Here is an 11,422-nt window from a genome sequence, read left to right on the forward strand (position 1 = left end):
TTCTAAAATTATAAAACAAAAGAAAAAAAAAACAAACCATTCTAAATACCCATATATAATTATTTTATGCATGGAAAATGGGTGCCAACGAAAACGACGCAAATGCTAAATCACCCAACTAAAGTGTTAAATCGATGTTTCGTTGAACTAACAAAAATCTTTAAAAATAAAAATACTTTAAGAAAATAAAGAGTTTTTCAGTTTAAATTAATTTTTAATTGAAACAAAGTAAATTTTCGGTAAAAGTGAATGAAAAACTAAATCTAAAATAAAAATGAAACATCTATTTAATTATAATTATAACGCTAAATACTTTTTTTGACACATTTTCACCCCCGAGGCGTTGAATAATCAACTAAAGATATGAAACGGATAGAAGTACACAAGAAAATGACTAAATGGCATTACAAATTGTATTCTTTAATCGTATTATCATTATAAAAGGATAAGGAGAAAATAAAATAGGAATTTATTTTTATAAGAACTTATGCAAGCAAATGCAGAAACCCCTAACCACCAAATCCAAGTCAATGGACTGCACACCAAATTCATTACAAAGTCTTATAATACATTGAGATTCTAAAATGTATATAGAATCAATCGTAAATCAAATGCTATAATCTATGATTGAGTAGACATTATAAAATTATTGGTTAATTACAAGGTAAACATGGTAGGTTTGGCCCGACATATCAAATGCCTAAGGACAATATAATTTAATTATATAATACCCATTTTCCATATTAACTATTCTTATTCTTTTACTTGAAAAACTCAGTCTCCTCACTTTCATGATTATTCATTTTGTTGAATTTTCTGTTGTGTTCTACCAATTTTTTATAATAAAATATAAAAAATCCCGGTATTTATATATATATATTACCTTTTCTGTTGGCTTATCTATTTCCATCTCTAACACCCAACCCACCATTATTAAAATATCTAACAAAATAAAATAAAATCAAACTCAATATATATATATATATATATATATATATATATATATATATGTACACACACATGGAAGAATCTTTTGTATAAAGAAAACCCATTTCAAGATTTTGGTGAATAACTCGAGCAAAAACACACACACATTTTCTCTCTCTCTCTCTCTCTGCAGCAATGGAGGAACCAATCAAGATCACAACTTCCCACTGATGATAGGCGGCGGCCGTCTTCGCCCTCCCCTTCGCGGCGGCTTTCCTCCTCTCTCAGCCCTTCTCCCCCTCCGTCCTCTCTCCGCCTGACACGTGGCTTAGAAGAACTCCCCCTGTCGTCTTCAACATCAAACTCTCTCAAACCATTTCTTCCTCTCTTCTCACCTACCCTTTCTCCATCTCTTTCCTTCTCTTCTCAAAAGCTTATGTGATCAGACTTCTTCTCCTTGCAGATAAGCTCTCCTCCTCGTTCTCAGTTCTTTACTTCCGTCTTCTTCGGACATACATATGCAACTCGTTCTTGATTCTCTCAGTAAACGCCTCCGGTTTTGCTCTCTTCTTCTTTGCCTGCAATCTCCTCCAAGCGTTTGGATTCTCCTCTGAAATCTTTCTTGCATTCCTCTCTGTTTCTGCTGCCGTTATCTTCTTCGTCATTCTTGCAAACGCCCTTGTGATCTCCAACTTGGCGTTGGCCTTATCTGCGGCTGAGACATCATCGTCATCATCAATGGCGATTCTCAAGGCGTGCGTTCTGATACGTGGAAGGAACTCCACGGCTCTGTCTCTGTCTCTGCCTACGAATCTTGGATTAGCTGGTGTCGAGGCTTTGTTCCAGTGCAGAATCGTGAAGTCGTATTTATCGGGTGATAGGGACATTGCTTCGTTGGTTCTTGAAGGAATGCTCATAGCCTATCTGTACGCCATCTTCGTCGTTCTCGACACTGTCGCGAATTTCCTCTTCTACCAGAGCTGCAAGAACGATCAACGCACGGATCCAGAAGAAGGGTTCTCGTCCATGATCGAAATCCGCGAAACAGAAACCGCGAAATGCGTCGTCTGGTCAAAGGGTATCAAAAATGTTCCATGAAACACAACCTTCCATCGGAACAATGATGGCAACAGACGTTCTTGATTGATCCATTCTTGGTGAAGAAAACGAAGACAGATACTGAAGCAGCTTTAAAGAAGAGTAACAGGGCATTCACATGAAACTCAGCTGCAGGGAGGTTTTCGCCATTCCACATACTGTTCTGTTTTCCCAATTTGTCGCGACGTGGTCGTTACACCTTTTTCTTTCGTAATCAAAATGATATTTCCAATAATGTAAAGTCACGTTGCTACAAATTGTAATGATTCGTCCTTGGAAATTCACGTTTTGGTTAAACCTACAGCATAGTTTTTCGACAGGACGAAACAGAGATCATATCAAATCAAGAACCGAAATCATGTATCCAAGAAAAAGCCGATTCGCTTTTTGGGGACACGAGTTTTTAAAACATATCGTGATCTGTTGTTGATTGAGATTTGTTTACTCTGTGCAAAGATTCCGAAAGGATTATCAAATCGCATTTGTAGCAAATCTTTTTATTGGTAAAAAAAAAAAACAGACAGTCTGTGTCGGAGCCGCAATTTTCATGGACAGCAAAGATCGGAATGTTACAGAGGTCTTGGAACATGCAAGAATCAAGAAACAGAACAGAACTGAGTAAAAAACAATCGGTTTCCGATGTGAATCCTCGAACATTTGGTATTATGATACAAAATCAAAACTACCTGACAAGAGGTAAGAGGAGGTTCTCTCTCTCTCTCTCTCTCTCTCTCTCTACCTGAATTCCCGACATAAACATCTCTATACAACAAATCAACTTCCTCTAATGGAAGAGACCACGAACCATTCTACTTTACAAGTTAAAACAGATCAAATATCAATGCCTAAATAAAAAAACGTGATATAGAGAGTAAGGGTTAGAGCTTTGTACACGTACTTCCAATCGTACATCTGAGAATCTTCTCTGCCTTTTCCATCCTGATGGCCCGTCGGCGTTTTAGTTCCCTGTGCTTGGAGTTCGTTCAGAAGACGGGTCAAGGTCGTCGTTCTCCTCGAATTCCGTCGGAGAAGCGTCTTTCTGCAGGCAGAAACAGGCCTTTCAGGATCTGTGTCCATGTCTAGGACGAGCCGTTCATCGTTGTCAAGCCGGAGTTGAAGTTTTTTTTTTGCAGATCCGAGGCCATGAAAGTTCCGGCCCAATGCAAAAGCTTGGCTCAGGAAGAGGTTCTTGAACAGAACCAATACATAAGGGGATGATATGAGATTTTTATAAGTTGTCAGCTGTCTACTGCTTTCTTGGTTAGATTGACTCCTTTCGCTTTCTCCATCTCGGCCTCTTTCTCCGCCTTCTTTCTCTCCAGCTCGGCCTGCTTGACATTCTCTTCGTGTGCTTTCTGGAACAACCTTGAAAAATTCAAGAGGGTAGCAGTAACTGCAGCCATCGATGCGGTACCATTAGCTTTCGAAGCTTTGCAAAGAGACAGATAAAACATTTTCAGACTGCTTGCTATCTATACCTTGTTCAAATGGACAACGGGCAGGATCCTCGCCGAAATAGAGCGCAAGTGCATCGGCATTTCTGCCCTGTCCATGACAAAAACAAAAGCTTTATCATATGATCATAGGCAATGTTTATTGTAGGAGCCCGAAGGATCTGGAAGAGTTCTGTAAGAAAATTACCACTACAGAGTATAGATTCGTGACTGATGTCACCTCTTTATCGGCAACAGCAATGAACTCCTTCAACGTCTGGCCAAAAGAAGAAAAAATATGCATGAAATAATGGCCAACTCAACTTCTCGTTTGCTATTCCGCTTTACGTTACCAGCTTTTCATATTACAAAACCCGAAGTTCTAGTTATACAACTAATCGCAAATCATTCCTGCCCTGCCCATGACAAAAACAACGCTATATCATATGATCGTGCCATACATACACAATGTCTATAAAGGAACTGGTGGCGGGGTTTGTTTCTGACAAAGTTTGTAAGAAAATTACCACGACAGAGTATAGGTTCGTGACTGATGTCACCTCTTTCTCAGCCACAGTAACGAACTCCTTCAACGTCTACCATAAAAACGGAAATCAAGAGTTATGGAAATGGAACTAATCTCAGATCGTAATTTGATTAAAAGCAGGTGAAGAAAATGGCATACTTTACGGAAAACTTCAGAAACGGGCCCATCATTTTCCGAGGCGGTAAGCTCTTGCTTCAACTTTTCTAACCCTTTGATAATAGCTTGCATTTCCTCGGCCAAAGACTTCAATTGTATCTGAATTAAGACAAAATCCACCAATATGATGAGGCACTAAATATTATACGTAAGGGAAGGTAAAAACCACAGATAAGGACCTTCGTCGCTGCCTCAAGACTGCCAAGACCCTTGTGAAAGTCCAGCAAAGCCGGTGCCTTGGAAGCAAGAACCTGGGAAACGAGAGAATGGAAGCCCATAACCTAAACCGATCTTTGTAAAGGCTAAAGGTTGGATTTTTAGATCGTTGTTTATCCGTTATACCTTGCAAAGATAGTGCATGAGAGTCATCTTGCTGTTAGCAGCACGTGTATCGGTTAGTTTCAATAAACTATCCAGCTTAAACCCCACTGCAGAGCCTACATACATTGGGATATGTTGATCAATATTTCCATCGAGTGATTACAAGAATTCACGTAAGAATAATATAATACTTACCCCTGGCAGTTCCTTGGTTCAATGTATTCCCGAGGTAAAGAATCTTCTTCATAATTTCTTTTAGCTTCTGCGAATTACGGACCTGATATATGCCCGATAAAGGTTAAAACTACGATGAGGAGAAAATGAAAAATAGAGTTAATTATCACAAACACATTATTACCTCATCACATGCAGAGTTTACAGTCGTCAAACTTTTCTTGAATTCTGTAATCTGAAAAAACAAACAAACAAAAGTGTCGATAAGGTTTAAAAATTTACAGGACAGGAAGAGCCCAACAGAAACCGAAACTTTATACTAACAGTAACAGCAAGCAATACCACCGAACCTGAGTGCCGAACTGAATCTTGAAAGAAAACACTCTGAGCTTTGATTCTACACGTGGAACCTTCATTAACTCCATGAAGTACTACAATAACAAAACACGCAACGGAAGAAACTAAATTAACTTACGCGAACACATAGACATAGTTAGAGCCGGTCAACAATTAGAACAAAAAGGCGAAAGATCTTATAATCTTGAAGCATCATCAGACCTGTTCACACTTTCCCAGTGTCTCCTTGTCACCAGTGTAGTTCTGTGATAACACCAACCGACAAGAAAGCAATAAGAAAGCAAGAAAATTCTGGAGTATGGTTTCATAAGGACTATTCTGTTAAAGAGAATAGATTACACAGAGAGTGTTTCAACAAAAGCTGATACGTCACCTTAAGAAGTTCCATCTCCTCCTTAGTCGGGCAAAATTTTATAAGATTCTCAACTTGATCAACATCTAAAACAGATTCATCCATTGCCAGAACCGCAGCCTGGAAAAATGCATAGGATTATTGTCTCGCTAAACAAACAAATTATTAATCAGCATCAACTTCAGAAGAGATCGAAAGGGGAAAACAAAATAATTCTGTAGCTTACCATCATATCAGGCAGTGGCATCTTGACTTTTGTAAGCATAATTTCCGTGTTATTGGCTCTTCTAAGGTCAATCTGAAATATCAGATGACTTTTTTAAGCATAATTCCACTATCAAACAGTAAACAAGAGGTTACTAATGATATCGAGAGTAACCATGAGTACAACTTACCAGGTGAACCTTTTCAGGTTTCGCACCAACTGATTTCCGTCGGCCACCAGATTTATCAACAGGCTTTGGCACCGTAGCAGAGAAAAGGGTTTCTATCTCTGATACGTCGAATTCTGGGGATCTAGCACAGAAGAATAGTGATGATTAATGCAGAAGAACAATTACTAAACCCAGTAACTTCGCAAAACTTTTTCAATGCATATAAACGTATTACGAGAGGATAACAAAAGTAAAGGAAAAAAAACAGTATATGGAAGTCCAATACGTTTGTGCTTCTCCGTGTTTCTGTAATTCTTCCCACAAGCTTCCCTGCAAGACCCTTGTTACTTTACTCCAGTGTAGTGGCTTCAGAGAAGATCTTTTTACTGTTGAAGCTCCCAATCCTGGACGTGCAAGGCCACGCCCTCGTCCTGCACCCCTTGGATCAATTGCACCTCCAACACCAGGAGGTCTTGGAGCACCTGGAGGTGGAGGTGGACCAGGAGCCCGACCGCCAGGAGGCGGTGGAGGCGGCGGCCCTCCCCTGCCCATAGGAGGTGGTGGAGGCGGTGGCCCTCCTCTGCCCATGGGAGGTGGTGGTGGTGGCGGTCCTCCCCTGCCCATAGGAGGTGGTGGAGGCGGCGGCCCTCCCCTGCCCATGGGAGGAGGTGGTGGGGGTGGCGGCCCTCCTTTGCCCATAGGAGGTGGGGGAGGATGTGGGCCTACATGCAGTGGAGGAGGAGGTGAAGATGGAGCACCGCCACGCATGGGGGGAGGTGGTGGAGGTGGAGGTCCACGAAAAGAAGGCGGAGGTGGAGGAGGGGCTCCGGGTCTAAGTGGAGGTGGTGGTGGTGGAGGGGGTGAAGTTCCACGGAAAGGAGGGGGAACTCCACGTAGAGGAGAAGGAGCTCCGTGACCCGGTAGTGGAGGAGGAGGAGGAGGGGCCGAAACTATGTGATTAAAGGGAGGAGGAGGCGGTGGAGGGGGAGTTGTTCTACTAGGTGGAGGAGGCGGAGGTGGTGGAGGGGTTGGAACCCCAACTCTAGGCAGGGGAGGAGGGGGTGGAAGAGGAGCTGCAGAACCATAGATTGGAGGTGGAGGTGGAGGTGGAGGTGGAACTTGAGTTGCATTTGCTTTTGTACTAATCAGTGAGCTAAAAGGAGGGGGAGGTGGTGGGGGAGGGATTGGCAGAGAAGAGGAGCTTGTCAATGGAGTTGGAAAAAACGAAGTACGTATAGATTTCCAAGGTGGTGGAGGTGGTGTCGGAGGTACCATGGTTCCACTATTCAGCCTCTCGGATGCATATATAGGTGGAGGCGGAGGTGGAGGTGGAGGTGGAGGTGGAGGCGGAGGTCGAGAAACGTGGGATGGCTGAAAGTGGATTTCATTCTGGCTCAATGAATAGTATGGGAGGGGTGGCGGTGGCGGTGGCGGTGGCGGTGGAGGAGGTGGAGCCAGAGGAGGCGGCGATGATGCAACAACCTGTGAAGATTGCAAAAATGATGTTGCCCCACTGGATAGAGAAGATAGACGTGGTGGTGGAGGTGGAGGAGGAGGCGGAGGTGGAGGAGGGGCCTGAACTGGAGGAGCAGAAGCCAACTTTTCCTTTGCAACAGAAGCTGGCGATGAACAAATCGGAGAACGACTCCGCATTTCTGGAGCAGAAACTGTAGCTCTCAAATATTTAGCCTTAGCATCCTTCGGAGCAACCCCATCAGGAGATGAAGCTCTTTTCCCATCCTTGAGAGCACTCGTAAGTGTAGCAGCAGGAGAACTGTTAATCCTTGTTGGGGGATATGACACATGCATTGAATCTTTATACGAGCCCTTATTAGATGGGATCCACCGAGACACTGCATTTGGCTTTGCCATTCTCACATTACTACCCTGATTTTCTTGCATCTTAGACTTCTGCTTGACCGTATCCGCACCCGTTTTCGCATTTGTTCCAACCTGTTTCCAGGCTGTAGCTTGTGCATTTTCAGATTTCGGTTTGTTCAGAATGCTGTTAGCTTTCTGAGCTTTGGTTTCTACATCCTTCTGCAAAGGATTGCCTTCTCCATCGCCTTTGCCTTGGATTTTTTCTGTTCTAGCTTCATTTTCCTTAACCTCGACTGTGCTTTCCTTTCGCTGCTTATCACCATCATCTACTCCTATATCCTTCACTGACTGAACATCAGAATCCGCCTTCTCATCTGACCTGTACTTCACATCATCAACACTGATATCCTTAATCAAATCTGTTCCAGAATCTACATCATGTTCATGATGTGAATCATCAGATGCACAATCTAGAAATGCATGGGGCTCCATGTCCTCCTTCCACATTTCTTTACCCTCTGAATCATCTGAAGCAGCAGCTTCAACAACTACAAAACTATCCGAGTCTCCCTTATTAAGCTGGTGCCCATCAACCACACTGCTGAAAATCTCCTCCACCTCGAAAAATTCTTCCGGTGAAGTGACATCTGTATCATTCCCGTCTTGTGACGGTGGGGCTGTTGTGATAACGGATACAATGGCATCAGCATCCATGAAGAGCACCTGATAAAAGATTACGTGTATGCATTCAAAACTTTACGGTCTCGGAAAAAAGAGTGATCAGAGAAAGAAGTATAACAATGGCATACCTCTGCCCTAAAATCTTTTGGGAACCGGTCTTTATCATCCCAAAGTGTATCTATCTCATCACGACCGAGCATTAAAATATTAGCCCGCACAAATGCCGTGTGGAACATGACTCTGAACACCATCTCCTCGTGCACAAAATCATCATGCAGGTGTATACATTCGAGCACAACATCCCCTTGAACACGACAATGCATATCCAATTTCACCAGTGTACACTCTTCCTGCAGTTCAGGCAACAAACAATGTGGATACTTCTCTCGGTAGAGAAAGCCTTTAATAGATTATCAAAACAACCAAACAAAAAGTAGGAGAAAGAGACAATGATTCATTTCCGACAAAAGTATCTCCTGTACCAATAAGTAACAAGATTACAAACACAACAGATGTACCTGTTGGTAGAGACGAGCATGTTTCTTTGTTTTTGGAGTGGAAAACAGAAGTACGGAACTCCTGTTGGTTCGTGCTTTAGGGTCCTGACCATAAACTCGTATAATTGGTCTGCACCCTTTTCCCCCTTCAAAACGTGGAAGATCTCTAAGAATCAGACAATCCAAGAGAAGAGGCGTGTCTGAAGGAGGCCAATCAGAACCCAGATTTCTTCTCGAAATGTACTGAAGATATCTGAGTTGAGAAGGCTGCGGGTTCAAAGGAGATAAAAGATGAAGAAGTTCTTTCGGGGCTTGCTTGTACACCATTTCAAGTGTCTTCTGCTCGCCATTATACTGCTTTCTGTACAGTAAAAGTCCCGATAGCATAAAGGCAAGAACGGGCCAACCTCCTCTCTCACAATGCATTAACAGTACATTCTGTTGTCCTTCCAATGATAACCAGCTTTCGCTTGATCGTAGGAAGTGATGAATCATTTCCAGAGGTAATATCGGACAGCTCTCATATTGCCGAGGATAATCCATTACTGTCATGTCGTATTGAGATAATATGTCTGAAATTTGACTCCGCTTCTCCCCTTCTCTAAAGTTGAACACCATGAAAGAAGCATCCGGGTAATAGTCCTGTAGCTGTGTCACAATAGCTCCCAAGTACACCTTGTACTCATTTTCTCCAAGAACATCGGTGGAGAAACAGCAGTCGAAAACTGCAGAGAACAAAAAAACAAAGAAGAAAAAAAGATGAGAACCTCTGAACATAACACTGTGAGGAGAAAAGAAAACATACAATGCAGCTTTCCTGAAGTTTGGGAGCAAACCCACAAAGATAGAACATCACACTCTAAAAATGAAATACAAAAAAGAAGAATCTCAAATCAAGATCAAGCCCCTTTTTCAAAGCAGTGCAAAACCTAAAAGGAAAAAGTTGCCAGATCTGTGAGCAAGTGTTTGCTTCGTGTGACAATGGAGTATCACACAAAGAGGAAAATTCATCACAGTGGATTCGATTTGGAAAAACATCAGCCACTCCACAATTGTGTGAAGGCCTGTGAACCTTTCCTCAGAGACAAATCCAGCTCAATTACCATCCATTTCAAAACCAGTAGAGACCCTTCGAAATTGACACGAGAAAGAGCAAGATATTTCCCATCCAAATTCAGCTCACAAACCCTAAAACACTTGATTCTCAGCCAAAACTCCATCCCCCTGGAATTCGCAACTCGAACGCCAATAATTCCATCCATTTTCCGGGAAACATAAGAAGGAAAAGCCCTAAACTTTAGATATCTCGACATGCATTAGTCCTAGAAGCACCAGAAATCGTCGGGGGGAAATTTTTACCATAGACACGCTCGGAGATCTCGAGAAGCCGATCTGGAGGCTTTTTGTAGAAGAAGCGTCGGAACAGCGCCATCTGATGGCGCTGTCTCTCCTCCGATCGGATCCAAACCGTCGATTTAGTATACCGACAATAAGATCATCCTCGATTGTCCCGATTCTGTTGACCTAAACCCCAGATCTCCTTTCTTATTTCTCCCCCAATTTCAGATCGCAAAACCTAATTCACCCGGCAAGACATCCCCGAATCTCCAAATAAAGAAGGGTTCAATCGTGGAAACAGAAGCTCCCCCTGTCTCAACCGATAAGTGCAACTTCAGGACAAACCCAAGTCAAAAGCCAGGGAGACGACGCAAACCCGGGTGCAGAATTCAAGAAAACTTGGGTCAAACCAATCGATCTATGCACAATGCCGAAGCAAATAGGAAATCGAATTGGAACCTCACCCGACGTGGAATCAAAGAATGTTCTAGACCAAGCAGAGAGAGAGAGAGAGAGAGAGAGAGAGAGAGAAGAAGAAGAAGCTGATGGAATAGTAAGAAGCAAGTGACAGTAGGATCAAGAATTTCAGGGGGCGAATAAGAGGAGGAAGGGGAGAAGAAAAAAGCGAGATTTCGAGGGATCTTCCAACAATTGCCGAAGACGAGTGAGGAAAAAAAAAAAGAGCTCTTCGGAGGGTTTATATATTTTTGGAGGTATTATTATATAATTATTATGGCGAAAGCTCTCACGTTGGAAGTGTATTCGAGTCACATCTCACCGCGAGAGAGAGAGAGAGAGACAGAGAGAGACCACGAAGGGCATCGGACTTTCAGAAAAGAGACTCGGTTCCGACACAGCAGAAGACGCCTCTCTCTCTTGCTTGGCTGTTCTGTATTGTCCTACGTGGATATCCACCTGGACGCCACGTATGTTCGACTCGGTTCCAACAGAACAGAAGACGCCCTTGGCTTGGCTGTTTCGTATTGTCCTGCGTGTACATCCACGTGGACGCCACGTGTAATTCTCTAATATAAATATAAATAAATATATATATGTATATATATATACCCGTTGTGTGTGTATTTTATTTTAAGGGTATAAATTCAACGATTAGTAAAACAAAAGTGTAATTTACTTCTAGGGTTCCTCTTTCAGCACGCATAAACACTCCTGATTTCTGTTCAACCCTACTACTCTCTCGCTCTCTCATCTCCACAGTCGATTTCGTCGCCGTCTTCTCTAGGATTCTACTGTTGCCTCCGCTGCTGGTAATCTCCGACATCTCTCACCTTTTTCTTCGTTAATTAGCGATTTTGTCGCTCCTGTTTACGTTGGAAACGCCGCCG

At 42.7% G+C, this 11,422-nt stretch overlaps 3 protein-coding genes across 3 annotated transcripts in view; 2 read left to right on the top strand and 1 right to left on the bottom strand.

The window, feature by feature from the left end:
* The first annotated feature begins 398 nt into the window (after window positions 1–398).
* Window positions 399–2,435, top strand: LOC104818514. Its single transcript, XM_010548128.2, has 2 exons — window positions 399–413; window positions 1,165–2,435. The coding sequence occupies exons 1-2, from the start codon at window positions 399–401 to the stop codon at window positions 2,023–2,025; spliced, it is 876 nt and encodes a 291-aa protein (XP_010546430.1). The 3' UTR covers window positions 2,026–2,435.
* Window positions 2,436–2,619: 184 nt separating this feature from the next.
* On the bottom strand, window positions 2,620–10,876 carry LOC104818325 (formin-like protein 20). The gene is made up of 17 exons (XM_010547862.1): window positions 10,098–10,876; window positions 8,760–9,463; window positions 8,370–8,591; window positions 6,026–8,283; window positions 5,761–5,881; window positions 5,592–5,663; window positions 5,387–5,485; window positions 5,215–5,256; window positions 5,007–5,087; window positions 4,841–4,891; window positions 4,678–4,759; window positions 4,504–4,598; window positions 4,341–4,412; window positions 4,144–4,260; window positions 3,986–4,054; window positions 3,504–3,570; window positions 2,620–3,418 (listed from the first exon to the last, which is right to left on the bottom strand). Exons 1-17 carry the CDS (start codon window positions 10,168–10,170, stop codon window positions 3,264–3,266), a joined length of 4,380 nt encoding a protein of 1,459 aa, XP_010546164.1. The 5' UTR covers window positions 10,171–10,876; the 3' UTR covers window positions 2,620–3,263.
* Window positions 10,877–11,186: 310 nt separating this feature from the next.
* The window catches only part of LOC104818326 (putative uncharacterized protein DDB_G0270496), a 4,195-nt gene continuing 3,959 nt past the window's right edge, over window positions 11,187–11,422 (top strand). Inside the window, exon 1 of the mRNA XM_010547863.1 lies at window positions 11,187–11,344. The gene's annotated coding sequence lies outside the window, so the exon portion shown is untranslated. The remainder of the gene's footprint in view (window positions 11,345–11,422) is intronic.

Source organism: Tarenaya hassleriana, unplaced genomic scaffold, assembly GCF_000463585.1.
Source record: "Tarenaya hassleriana unplaced genomic scaffold, ASM46358v1 Cleome29, whole genome shotgun sequence".
Taxonomy (NCBI): Eukaryota; Viridiplantae; Streptophyta; class Magnoliopsida; order Brassicales; family Cleomaceae; genus Tarenaya; species Tarenaya hassleriana.

Bases quoted from the DNA above. Each gene is read 5' to 3' on its own strand.
- LOC104818325 (XM_010547862.1), bottom strand. From the start codon at position 10,170: ATGGCGCTGTTCCGACGCTTCTTCTACAAAAAGCCTCCAGATCGGCTT. The intron at 5,088-5,214 runs GTCTGATGATGC...TTGTTATTGTAG, and splicing joins CACTGGGAAAGTGTGAACAG to TACTTCATGGAGTTAATGAA. The intron at 4,760-4,840 runs GTAATAATGTGT...GGCATATATCAG, and splicing joins TAAACTCTGCATGTGATGAG to GTCCGTAATTCGCAGAAGCT.